Below are 12,500 nucleotides of genomic sequence, written 5' to 3'. Positions count from 1 at the left end.
GATTATCAAGACTTTCTATTATCCTGATAACAATGAAATCAATCGCAGATTATGTCTGCGAGTTTTAAAGTTGGCCGATAATCGGCCTTCCTGACTTTTAATGACGCAACAACGATAATAATAATTATATTATTACAATATAACGTTAATAATAGTACTATTAGCTTAACAACGATCAACAGTTACGCGGATTGTGTAACCGTATAATCGCTTAGTGACTAGCTTTCCAGGCTTTCACCGATTTTAGGCCACTCCACTGGTCATGGTCCTTCTCCCCAATTAGGATTTGTAGTCCAGCGAAATATTTACATGATAGAAATAATTTACAAGTCTTCCACCAACAAACGTCGTATCTCGTGTACGGCGGAAGCAAGAATCCAGGCTTGAAATCGAGAAATAGCTGTGTTTCATGTGATCGGCGTTTGCTAGGTCATCACCGTGTCGGTTAGATCTTCCTTGAGCCATTGCGGAATCGTTCTGGATCCAAGTCGTTTCAATAATTTTACAAGGGCGGTGTTGTGTGACAAGTAATACCTCTAGAAAAGAAAAAAGCAAAAAAAAAAAAAGAAAAAAAAAAGAGAAAAAAAAAGGAGAAAAAAAAGAGAGAGAAAGAAAAAAAGAAAATTAATAAAAATAGAAAGTTCGAAATTCAAATGAATTTTGACTATCGACTGTCATGTAAAAATTTTTTTTTTTTCTTTTCTTTCTTTTTTTTTCTTTTTTTTTTTTGTGAACTTTTTTTCGTTTTTGTTTTATTTTTTTTTAATCAAGAGAAAAATGTTTGTCTGCAACTGACTTGCAAGAATTTATAGGATTTATCCTCCATAGGCGGGTACTGACGTCCTTTGCTCTTTCCAAGACACTTCGTACGATCCTCGTTGGTAACTTGACAAAAGAATCCCTTTTTAGGATCGTACCTAAGATGCGACGAGTAATTAAATGCCGGTGTGATTTTGAGAAACCTTTGCAATTCGTGCAACGTTTCAACTGGATTTTGTCGCAATTGTTCGCCATCAATGATATGCAATTGCTGTGGTGGATAAAACGATAACCATCTTTCCAAATGTTGCGCATACTTGCCAGGATTGAGGCATCTATAAATTTAATATATATATATATATATATATATATATATACATACACATACATTTTTATATAGTTATATTTATACCGTGAAACATTTAAAATGTAAGAAAAATAAAAAAAAAAAAAAGAAAAGAAGAAAAATAAAAAAAAGAAAAAAGAAAAACCACGTAAAACATTTAATCAATATGAATATTTTAATACGATACCTATTTCGAAGATCTCTTAATGGTTTTGGGGCCGTATCGCTGGCCGTAATAACCGAATGAAATGAATAATTATTTGCTACGGGATCACCATGTACTCTGGTATGCTGATACCACGAGTAAGCTCTTCTAGCCGGCGAGAGTAATATAGTAATGAGTTTGGCCCTTGGTAATAAAGCATGAGCCCTTCTTGGTACCAATTCGCCGTCAAAATAGGTTGCTGACTTTTCGAAAAGATATCTGGAACTCTCGTTTTTCGATGCCGGAAAGAAGCTCATATACCTGTAAAATATTTGTTGGAGAACGTACGAGATAGGGTAGGGTAGAAAAGGGATAATAAGGGGTGGGGAAAGAAAAGAAAAGAAAAGAAAAAAAAAAATATAAATTACATTACAATGACAATAAACGTTCGGTGATACAACGAAATCATCGATTTGGATACAATTTTTTTTTTTTTTTTTTTTTTTTTTTTTTTTTTTTTTTTTCTATGGATAAATCATCATCACCAACCAATCTAAACCCTTGTAATAATTTTTCCCATTGAAAAATTGTATTTCCTCGAACGTGTCTGGGCTCGGCAAATTACTGCTTATGGCCGGATGGATGGACAGAAATGTGTAGAGCGCAGTTGTCCCAGTTTTTTGCGGTCCTATAACTAAAAACCTTGGCAGTTGATCGCACGTTTTATTCCTCGACCAAATCTTTTGATGTCTTTGATCGTCACACGGGTTCTGTAAGATTTCGAATAAAAAAATTTTTGTAATTGTCCTTCCATTAATTATTACAAATAATATTAATAATAATTGGCTAATATGAAAAGGCATATGTAATCTCACTTACACCCCATACGGGATCGGCCTCCTCCGGATAAAGTTGAAAATAATGTTCGCCAAGTTTAAGAGGCGGTGAACTCGATAATCTCAAATTTGTCCAACATTGTATAAACTTTATTACAGATTCGAACGTATACAATGCCAAACGGTCGTTACCATAATTGGACATGTGCGTCATAAAAATATTTATCTGAAAGGATAGAAAAAGAAATGAAGATAATAAATAAATAGATAGATAAATAGAAAAATAAATAAATAAATAAATAAATAAATAAATAAATAAATGAATAAAATGAAAGATCGCAATTAACGACTGGACGATTAATCAACGGTACGTTCAAAGTTATAGTAATTTGAGAGAAGGGAAAGGTAAACGTGGAAAAGGTAGGAGGTAAGGGGTAAGGAGAGAAAATGAAAGAGAGAGAGAGAGAGAGAAAGAGAGAGAGAGAGAGAGAGAGAGAGAGTTTACGCTTCGCTTACAGGATTATAAACGATCGTTTGAAAGAGTTCGCCGCCTTGTATCGATTCGTCCAACTTATCCCTTCCGCCTGGGTACCTCTCTATAAAGATTGTATGAGTGAAAAGGCCGCACGTCTGTCTTGGTAGTACCTAGCAAAGAGAGAAACGTAAGTATATATAGCAAATTTCATCTTGATTCGAAATAAAATGAAAAAAAAAAAAAAAAAAAAAAAAAAAAAAAAAAAATAAAGAAAAATAAAAAAGACGAAGAAGAAGAAGAAACAAAAGAAACAATAATCGACATTAACGATCGTTAATTAATCTTTATTTTATTTATTTGAAGAAGATAAATAGTCGAAGATAAGATAAGATTCGAAGGATAAGCAAAACAAAACGAAATAAAAAAAAAAAAAAAAAAAAAAAAAACAAAAAAAACAAAAGAAAAAAAATGAGAACGAAAAAGGCAACTTACAACGTTACGTTGTAATACGTGACAATGTTCTCATTTTTAAGTTCTTCTTGGAGCAACGCAAGTAGTTATATAAATAACTGATGTCCGACGTAAACTATGAAGTTAAAAGCGACACGAAGTCAAAGCGAATGCAGGATATATCGATCCGAGAATTTAATAGGTCAGGCGCTCGTTTACATTGACCCAGACCTAGATATCCATTTTGTCGTCTTCGTCGTCTTTATCGTCGTTGTCGCGCAGTGACGCTTTCAACCAATAACCCATACCTCCTTACGGAGTTCTGGTTCTTCTTACCATGATGTTACGATGAATGAAGCCACGTCTCAAACGGGCCGGTCTTAGATGTGGATATTCCTCCGTGCTAGTGACCTTGATGTTCCAAACTCTTTTCCATGCCTCATAAAGGCCTTCGTGGACCGGATAAACGCCTGAGTGATGTGGACTTACGCTGTAGCCGCTTACCGTCGGTATACCGTGGTCCTTTGCGAATTGTTTGTTCAGTGCCATGTCCAATTGTAGATGGGTCACATTCTCGTATAGATGGGGCTGTTGATGGTTCCACATGTGGGAAAACCACGTAAATCTACAAGATAGATATAATTAGAATGGCAAAAAGATATACCATATGATAACACGATACGTAATTATTAATCCTAATTGTACACATCTCAAAATAATTTTAAGTTGTGAACTGGTGGAAGGGGGGGGGGGACAGAGGAGGGTGCATGCGCTACATCCTCAAACATCTTGGAACAGCTGTCATTTATAGAAAATAATTTTTACACAAAAAAAGAAAAAAAAAAAAAAAATAAATAAATAAAAGTACTGTATATCATTTGAAGCCACGGAAATAATAATCAGTAGGTTTTCGAAAACGCATTTCCAATTCTGTCATTATAAAAAAGAAATTCATAAATCATGCAACGCGCAAATTGTTTTAACTGAGGTAAAAGTTGATCTTAGGGATTGATCCTGTACGCCCAATATGCACAGTTAAGATTAATTAAATCAACGTAAATTCACCTGCCGTCGTCTCATTAACTTTAACTTAAATAAAGATCAATTGCAAAGGAGTTACGGAATAATATGTACTACGTATGTATATTTTTTACCTGTCGACGTTCTCCAGCAGCATATCGTCCCCCAAGTTTTCCTCGGCTGTCCCGTGATGAAAATACTTCCCGGAAAACCCCAAGTTGAATTTGAACCCCGGAACGAGAGCCTGTATCCTTTGTTGAGTTGCGAGCAAAGCCATAACGTCGTCCCTCTTAAGTCTCGTACTTTTTTCACCGACGAATATATCGTCTACGTCTACCAGTATCATACGATTCAAGCTTAGGCTAAGCTGACCGTGAGATAGATACGAGAGGGAATCAAGAAGCAACAATTTGTGCAACCAAAATCGTAAACCACCACCGAATAGGACCCTTTGTATCCCATCGTATCTCCCATGATCCTGTTGTAAAAAAAAATCGAATTGAACAATGAAAATAATTATACAAATGGACACTCTTTTAAAATGATAATGACAAATATCAATGCCGAAAAGTAATATCTACGTAATCGTAGAGACACGAGCTGTTAATTGTCTTGTTCGACGGGTAATTTCCCTTTCCCTACCTCCTCCTTCCACCTTCCCCATCCTCGCGCTCTATGGAATATGCTATGAACCGAGCTTGTTAGCAGTAAACAACAATAATAATCTCACTGATAAACCCCATTACCGAAAGGGGTGACTCGCAGAAGAGAAACGAAGAGAGGATAGAGGATCGCGCAGGTAGTCAGTTAATTAAATCAGGAGCCAATCAGCCGTTGGTTCATTCGATTAATGAGCAACGCCGTGTGCCTTGCTTCATTGCAGGTACTGCGAGGCCATCAATTTATTTTGTTCGTTGATCAGTTTCTAGTCTCCCTCTCCCTCTCCATCCCTCTCCATTCTATTCCTCACTTTACTCCTTCGTCTTCTTCTTATTCTGTTTCTGTTTCTTCTTTCTTTCCTTCTATTTCTCGCAAGCTTTATATGCTTTTTACGTGTATTACTCAAAGGTAATACACGTAATTCGCTATAGCTAGTACGGAATAGATAGAAACGCGTATAGTAAAGCGTACTGTATTCTCTGAGGCACCGAAATCACAACGATGTCCATAAATCAATGTTAACATTTGACGTTCACGTAGTTAGCGAAGCGCGAGCGAGCCTCTCGGCATCGGATCTCTCTTATCAAACGCGACGACGCGTTTCCTCCTTTTCTCACGGAGGAAGAAATTCATCTGGGGATACGGAAATAAGTTTATCTTCGTTCCGCCAAACTTCCCGCCAAAGTAGAGAGAAGGAGAAAGAGAGAGAAAGAGAGAAAGAGAGAGAGAGAGAGAGAGAGAGAGACAGGGAGAAAAATATTTCACATGCGATCGATATGAGTACGTATGTGTATATATCCACCTGGTTATCCGTATATATATATATATTAGAAATAGTATATATGGAAATAGAGAGGAAAATGTTAGACAAAAGAAACGAGACTATCGAGACTATGTACGTGTATACTGAACGTACGTACGTATGTATGCATGTATGTATGTATGTATGTATATGGAACGTGATAGAATAGTTCAAACGTTCTACATACATACATACATACATATCATACATACATATACATACATACATATACATACATACATACATACATATGTACATATGTGTACGTATATCTATCTATAGAAATAAATGTCACTTTGTAACGTTTTATTTCACTGTCTATATTGAAATCGTATAACGCGTATTACCATCTACCATAAAGTTATCTAACGTGCATAATTTCATCATAAATTTTTCCATCCAACGATTTTTCTTTTTTATACACCACCATATGTATCGGCTTCGAATGTAAAGGTATAATAAAATTTACGGCATTGATTTAGTACTACGAGCTACGAATCTATCGATAAATTTGATTTTGTAATCCGATTGATTTTTAATATTCAGCAAGTTTCTGCGGTAAAATGAAAAAAAAAACAGACAGACAGACAGAGAGAGAGAGAGAGAGAGAGAGAGAGAGAGAGAGAGAGAAAGAGAAAGAGAAAGAGAGAGAAGAAAAAGAGAGCGAAAGACAGAGAGAAAGGGAAAAAGAGATAAATAATTCGAAGTGTCGCAAAGTTTTTTCTTCGAGTTCCATGAAATCACCACCAGCCATTTTTGCATAGCACGACGTACAAAGAACATCCCTTGAGCGTCGTAGAAACTCGCGCATCACCCCCGGAGAAAGGAAAACGGGTCCTTCTTTGCTCATTCCAAGCTCCCTCTCTTTCACGGTTGCTCGAAGGAATCTCGTAATCCGAAATTCCTGTGCGATCGTAAACGCCAAGTAATAGAGCTTTACGAATTGTTTCGAGCCCTCCCCATCGCGATACCGCACGCTTACTCGTATGGGTGTTTGATCTCGCTTCTCTTCCTTCCATGAAAATTCCTCATTTGTTTTCCTCTACGGTATCTCTACCCTCTTTTACGTTGAAAAACTAAAAATTGCGAGTTAGTCGGATAAGAGTTACCCTTAACCAAAGGGAACCTTTCTAACAAACTACATCCTTTCTGTCTCTCTCTCTCTCTCTCTCTCTCTCTCTCTCTCTCTCTCTCTTTCTCTCTCTCTCTCCCTCTCTTTATTTCCTTACTTTGTCTCTTTGAAATTACGTTGGCTCGATATTCTCGATTTTCAACATCACTGTTGTCGCCATGCCATTCCCAGTAGTAAGGGAGTTACGAATTATACTCGTCTCGTACTATGGATGTTGATACGAAAGACGTAGAGGAAATGATGAAAAAAAGAGAGAGGGAGAGAGAGAGAGAGAGAGAAGAAAGGAACAGAATGGTTGGACCAAACGAGAAACATATTTATCATGTTCCCTGGATAAAATCCCAGGAGAGATTTAACCCTAAGGTATAGATGTGATATATATACAACCGAGTTAGGCTTAGAAATAGATTTTCAAACGTAAGTCTGTTAAAAAACGATGTGAGATTGTACGATATCAATGACATCATTATTAATGACACCGTAGAATTTATTTTTCTCAACGACAGGAGCCTCATAATCGAAGATTTTTATATATAAAAATTTCAAGAGCAATCTTAATCAAGTAGGTATAACAGAGATATAGATACATAGAAAATGAGAGAGAGAGAGAGAGAGAGAGAGAGAGAGAGAGAGAGAGAAAGAAAGAGAATAAGAGAGAAAACGCTGGGGAGGAAATTAAACGTCGATTCTCGACCGTCTCGATTTCCCGAGACTATCTAACGAGCGATTAATTACAGTCGAATAAAGAGTTCGATAGTCACGTAAGCTCGGTACAAATCAATGGTAATGCTTGCACACGCAGAACGACGAGCATTAATTCGGTAGCTGTCGGATGGTAGAAAACGGTAGACGTGACAGGAAAGTCCAATAAGAGGATTCTCTCACCTGAATGACAGTGGCCAGAGGGCTTTTGTTGGTCGGATAGTCGAGACTGTCCCTGTGTGCCCAGGCCAACGGTTCGTACGTACTGTGATTGGCCTGAAAAATGGTCCAGTCACCGCCAGGAAGTGGTCCCCAGGCTGTTTCTCCGGATCTGGTTAATCGTAGAATAGGAGATGCCGCGTTCAACTGGGCGTCCTGCGTTAGAGTGAAAAACTGATTTCATTTCGTACCGTTTCAGAGTCTAAGCGGCAAGTCGTTTCCTCGAACATTTCTCGACGATATTCTTGACAGCTATCGTCGAGTATCATTGTCAGAGAAAATCTACTATATGCCTCTTTTTCTTTCTCTTTCTCTTTGTCTATTTATCTGTCTGACTGTTCGTCCATCCGTCTTTCTTCGTTTGTTCAATGAGATTTTATTACAACATTGTTATGAAGAAGATAAGTCTCGGAGATGGATGTGGAAATATGCGGGAAATGCAGTAAACTGTGTGTAAAATTTGTTGCCTGAATAAATCCGTGATACAATAACGTTTACGATTTTAGGTAGATATTACGAGAATCGTGTGAATGCTAAGAGAGAAAGAGAAAGAGGGAAAGAGAGAGAGAGAGAGGAAGAGAGAGGGAGAGAGAGAGAGAGAGAAAGAGAGAGAAATTCATAATGAGAAAAACTGAATGCAGGTATCTAAAGCGTTTATTATATTTTTGAGCACGGTGATGCGAATTAAAGCGGAATGTAATAATACATACATACGTGAATGGATGTACGCACATACATAGCTCTACGCGTAATTAATTACTGCGTTTTTCGTTTAATCGCGGACGGTCAAGTCTCGTCGTTCCCTCGACGACATGGCTTCTTCTAAATTTTTTTCATTTCTTTCTTTAGATATAATTTTTCACATTTTTCACGTTATTTCTTTCTTTCTTTCTTTCTTTTTTTTTCCCCTCCTTATCAAACGATACAAACAAGTTCTTACTCTTATCGTATCGACACTTTAAAAAATATATAAAAAAGAAAAAGAGAAAGAAGATAAGGAGTAAAAAAAAAAGTCTTTTCTTATTTTTTTTTTTTTTCTTTTCTTTTCTTTTCTTTTCCCTTTTTTATTCCTTTTCTTATTTTCTCTTCCTTGAAAATTTTTTTCCTTTGTTCGTCGTAATAGCGATATCAATTTGTAAAAGGGAACGGTAAAGTGGATCGCTTCGAGATTATTACCGGTGTCGGTGCAATGGGATGCATGCAAATTTATTCGTCGGAGTAACGTTCTTTTCCCACGAATCGCTTAACGCTATTTTTCCTATTGCCGCGAGAACGTATTATGCTTTGGTGGTTGTACGGTAGCGAAAAGAAGAGGTGCGAGTAGGGTTGGAAGGGAATAACGTCTTTTATTATTCTACTTTACGAGAATTTCTTTCGTTCTCTCTCTCTCTCTCTCTCTCTCTCTCTCTCTCTCTCTCTCTCTCTCTCTCGTTCTTGTTCACAGTGCGGGCTCATAAGTTTTCTACGAAATAAAGTCGGTCGTTTCGTCACGACACGACGAGATTGCCACTTAAAGTTTTCTGTGATCGGAGCTCGGCCTCCATGGCGTGATCTTTACGCGTCTCTTCTTCTCCACTACTACTACTACTACTACACTACTACTACTATTACTACTACTACTACTAATACTACCACTACAATTTTTTTCTCTTTCTAACTCTTTTTTTCCTCTTTCTGATCCTCCTCCTCTCATAGTCATAGACCTTGAGATATACCGGAACGTTGCTTTTTATCGATCTTCTATCGGGACGAAGATGAACGAAAATATCGTCGTCGAGTGGTGGCTCGTTCGTTCGTTCGTTTTTTTTTCTTTTTTTTTCTTTTTTTTTGTGATAAATGTCTCGCATTTACTCATAAAATGCATTTAACTCATTCAGGAAATAAATTTGAAAAATAATTAGAATTGATTATATTTATTACAAATTAAAAACTAACCTTAAGCCGAAGATTGGTATGTATGAAGAGAGGAAAACCCTTTAGTTGGGCACCAACGAGACTCTCCTCGCCTGGAGGAGCAAAACCAACGATTCCAACTGAGTATTCTCTGCAATACTTGTCCAATAGTTCTCGATTCCACTTGTCCATTTGCAGGTACTTGTTAAGGTTCTCGAATATTAGAACGCCGTAACGACCCTTGTCGAGATTCGTCAATACCGGCAGAGACTTCCCGGCCACCTCTACTTTGTACCTGTAATATAATATATTTATTTTTTTATAATAATTCACTCTAATCATCGATATTTTAACGTTAACGAAGTACCGATTCATTTTTTCCTTTCAATTTTACCAAAACTATACATATAAATATATATTAAGCTATAATTTATCAATGGTCTCTTTCTCTAAGCTTTTCTTCTTGCAAATTTTGTTTTTTTCTTTCTTCTTTTCTCTCATTTTTTTTTTTTTTTTTTTTTTTTTCATACGAATCTCAAACGAAACTACCGAGACCAGGGAAGGCAGTTAACTCTCTTTTTCGTTACGAATAAATTTCCTTGCCTTCCGTAGCAAACGATACTTTATTCCCTCCTCTTTCTATTCCACCTTCTTCTCTTCTTCTTTTTTCTTCCTCCTTCTCTTCATCTCCCTCGTCTTTGACCACCCCACTTACTCATTCCCACTCCCCGTATTATCATCGTATAAATATATACACAACCGCAAATATTTGGATACCACGTGTGGATATCGCAATGGTCACTGATACGCATTTTTAAAAATTTCACTTCCTTTACCTACCGGATGTTTAAAATGGTTTTGGTAATAAATACAAGAAAAATGGAATATCGATATAGGACGAGGAGAAGGGGAAGGGGAAGAGGAGATGTGGGATATCGAGGTGTATATTGGGTACCGGAAAGATACATCGAGACTACCGCTTATTGTTAAACGATAAAGCAACGTTGCTTTATCGAAATCGCATTTGCGGAAAGATAAATAGAGAGAAAGAAAGAGAGAGAGAGAGAGAGAGAGAGAGAGAGAGAGAGAGAGAGAAAATAAAATGTAATTTCGATTTAAAATTGCTCGTTTCGACAAGCAATTTTTATTAATTCTCTTTCTCTCTTTATTTCTCTCCTTCTCTCGTATCGTAATATCAGGAAAAAAAAAAAAGAGAAAGAAGAAGGATAGAAAAGCAAATGAAAGAAAATTAATTATTAACAATACAATCGAACCATCGTAATCGAATTTCTCATGTATTTCGAGTTGACAAAGAGACAACGGGAGGAAGAAATAAAATTCTCATTTTTTTTTTTTTTTACCTTGTTGTGGTTAAATTAAAGGAGAGGGGAGGGACGAATTTTTGTGGAGCCCTGGACGAATTTTTCTGTTCTTCTGTTTCGAAAAAAAAAAAAAAAAAACAGGATAAAGAAAATACAAAAGAAGAACAAATAGCGAGAAAGGGAGAGAGAGAGAGAGAGAGAGAGAGAGAGAGAGAGAGAGAGAGAGAGAGAGAGAGAGAGAGAGAGAAGGAAAATAGTCGTGTCGTAGAACGAGAGAGTAACAACCACGAGATAAAATGATTTTATCGGAGGGGAATAAACTCGATGTTCTCTCGTCACTTTCAAACCGATAGATTTCTCTCGTATCTATAACTGTGTGTCTACGTGTGTCATCGTAAAGAGAGGCGTTCCGATTTCGAATTTATTGGAAATTCAGATGGTTTTTGATATAACGGAGGTAGTGGGGTTTTTTTACGAATAATGGCGAAGTGAAAGAAAGTAAAAGAGAGAGAGAGAGAGAGAGAGAAGAACGAGGATAAAGTAAAGTAAAAGATAAAATATCGCTTCCTTATCGGTACGATAAGCCCCGAGAATTTAAGTTCTCTCGGTAGGCTCTATTTATTTTAACGACTGCCACGAAAAGAGCCATTAAATCCCTCCTTGCGCGGGGATCCATCCCCTCGACGTTTTGCTCATTTAATGCTGCATATTATCCTGCTTTATCCGCGACAATGAATGCAACATCAACGAAACACGGCTGAATAAATCGTAGATCTTCCCATCTCATTTGAGGGACACGATCGTTTTTCGTACGACGAGTGCTTGCAAAAAAAAAAAAAAAAAGTAAATTGAGAGAAATAGAGAGAGAGAGAGAGAGAGGGGGGGGGAGGGGAGAGAAAGTTAATCACAACGATTAAGAGCAAGATATAAAAATTAATATCCCGGGATAAAACGCAATTGAAGTTCTTCGTTTTTAATGTACGTGCTGTATCTACTTGCATAAAAACGGAAGAGAAAGAGAATTAAAAACAAGAAAAAAGAAAAAGAGAAAATTAAAAAAAAAAAAAGAAAAAAGAAAAAAAGACAAAAAGGAAAAACGAAAAATAGAAGAAAAAAAAAAAAAAAAGAAATAAAAGAGTACAATAAAATCGGCGACTTCGCTAAACCGCATTTCACTCTTTATGCCGATCGATCGACGACAATTTCGTTCGATTCGAACGGCGTTATGAGTTGTAAAATTTGACAATTGCCGATCTTTTTATCGCTTTTAAAATTTACTCGTTCTTACTTCGTCTTCTTTGCCTTTACTTCTCCTCCACATTCCCCTATTATTCATCCCTTTCTCCTATAGATCTTTTCTTGTCAAAGTGTGTGCAAGTACGTATGGTACGTGGGTGGTACGCGCATAGATCGAGAATTCACTTCGATCTGCCTCCCCCCATCCTCCCTCCCTCCTTCTCTCTCTCTCTCTCTCTCTCTCTCTCTCTCTCTTTAATTTTCATGGAAGTTCATAAAAATATAAATAATATTATATCCAACTTTTCGCATGTAATTTGATGCAAATAACGTACAGGATGGTTCTTTCTATTGATACTTAACGAACCGTGGAATTATTTTATGAGGTTCCATTGATAGATATATAGGTATATATATATATATACATATATGCATATGTACGCACACACACACACACACACACATATATATATGTATATATATTAAAAAGTTGCTGCTATCGC

At 36.8% G+C, this 12,500-nt stretch overlaps 1 protein-coding gene across 3 annotated transcripts in view; it reads right to left on the bottom strand.

Annotated features, from left to right (window-relative positions):
• LOC124422631 (bifunctional heparan sulfate N-deacetylase/N-sulfotransferase) overlaps window positions 1–12,500 on the bottom strand; it is a 289,672-nt gene that overhangs the window by 326 nt on the left and 276,846 nt on the right. For 2 of the 3 annotated variants that reach the window (XM_046959355.1, XM_046959354.1), the window contains 10 exons: window positions 9,482–9,734; window positions 7,511–7,702; window positions 4,166–4,509; window positions 3,348–3,636; window positions 2,603–2,731; window positions 2,130–2,312; window positions 1,800–2,020; window positions 1,293–1,571; window positions 797–1,094; window positions 1–536 (listed from right to left, as the gene is read on the bottom strand). The exon at window positions 1–536 is cut by the window's left edge and continues 326 nt beyond it. In XM_046959355.1, the coding sequence (XP_046815311.1) occupies window positions 426–536; window positions 797–1,094; window positions 1,293–1,571; window positions 1,800–2,020; window positions 2,130–2,312; window positions 2,603–2,731; window positions 3,348–3,636; window positions 4,166–4,509; window positions 7,511–7,702; window positions 9,482–9,734 (2,299 nt within the window). In that variant the 3' untranslated portion in view covers window positions 1–425. The remainder of the gene's footprint in view (window positions 537–796; window positions 1,095–1,292; window positions 1,572–1,799; window positions 2,021–2,129; window positions 2,313–2,602; window positions 2,732–3,347; window positions 3,637–4,165; window positions 4,510–7,510; window positions 7,703–9,481; window positions 9,735–12,500) is intronic. The other variant, XM_046959357.1, reaches the window with a different exon arrangement.

Source organism: Vespa crabro, chromosome 3 (assembly GCF_910589235.1).
Source record: "Vespa crabro chromosome 3, iyVesCrab1.2, whole genome shotgun sequence".
NCBI lineage: Eukaryota > Metazoa > Arthropoda > Insecta > Hymenoptera > Vespidae > Vespa > Vespa crabro.
This window is presented reverse-complemented; position numbering and strand designations above follow the sequence as displayed.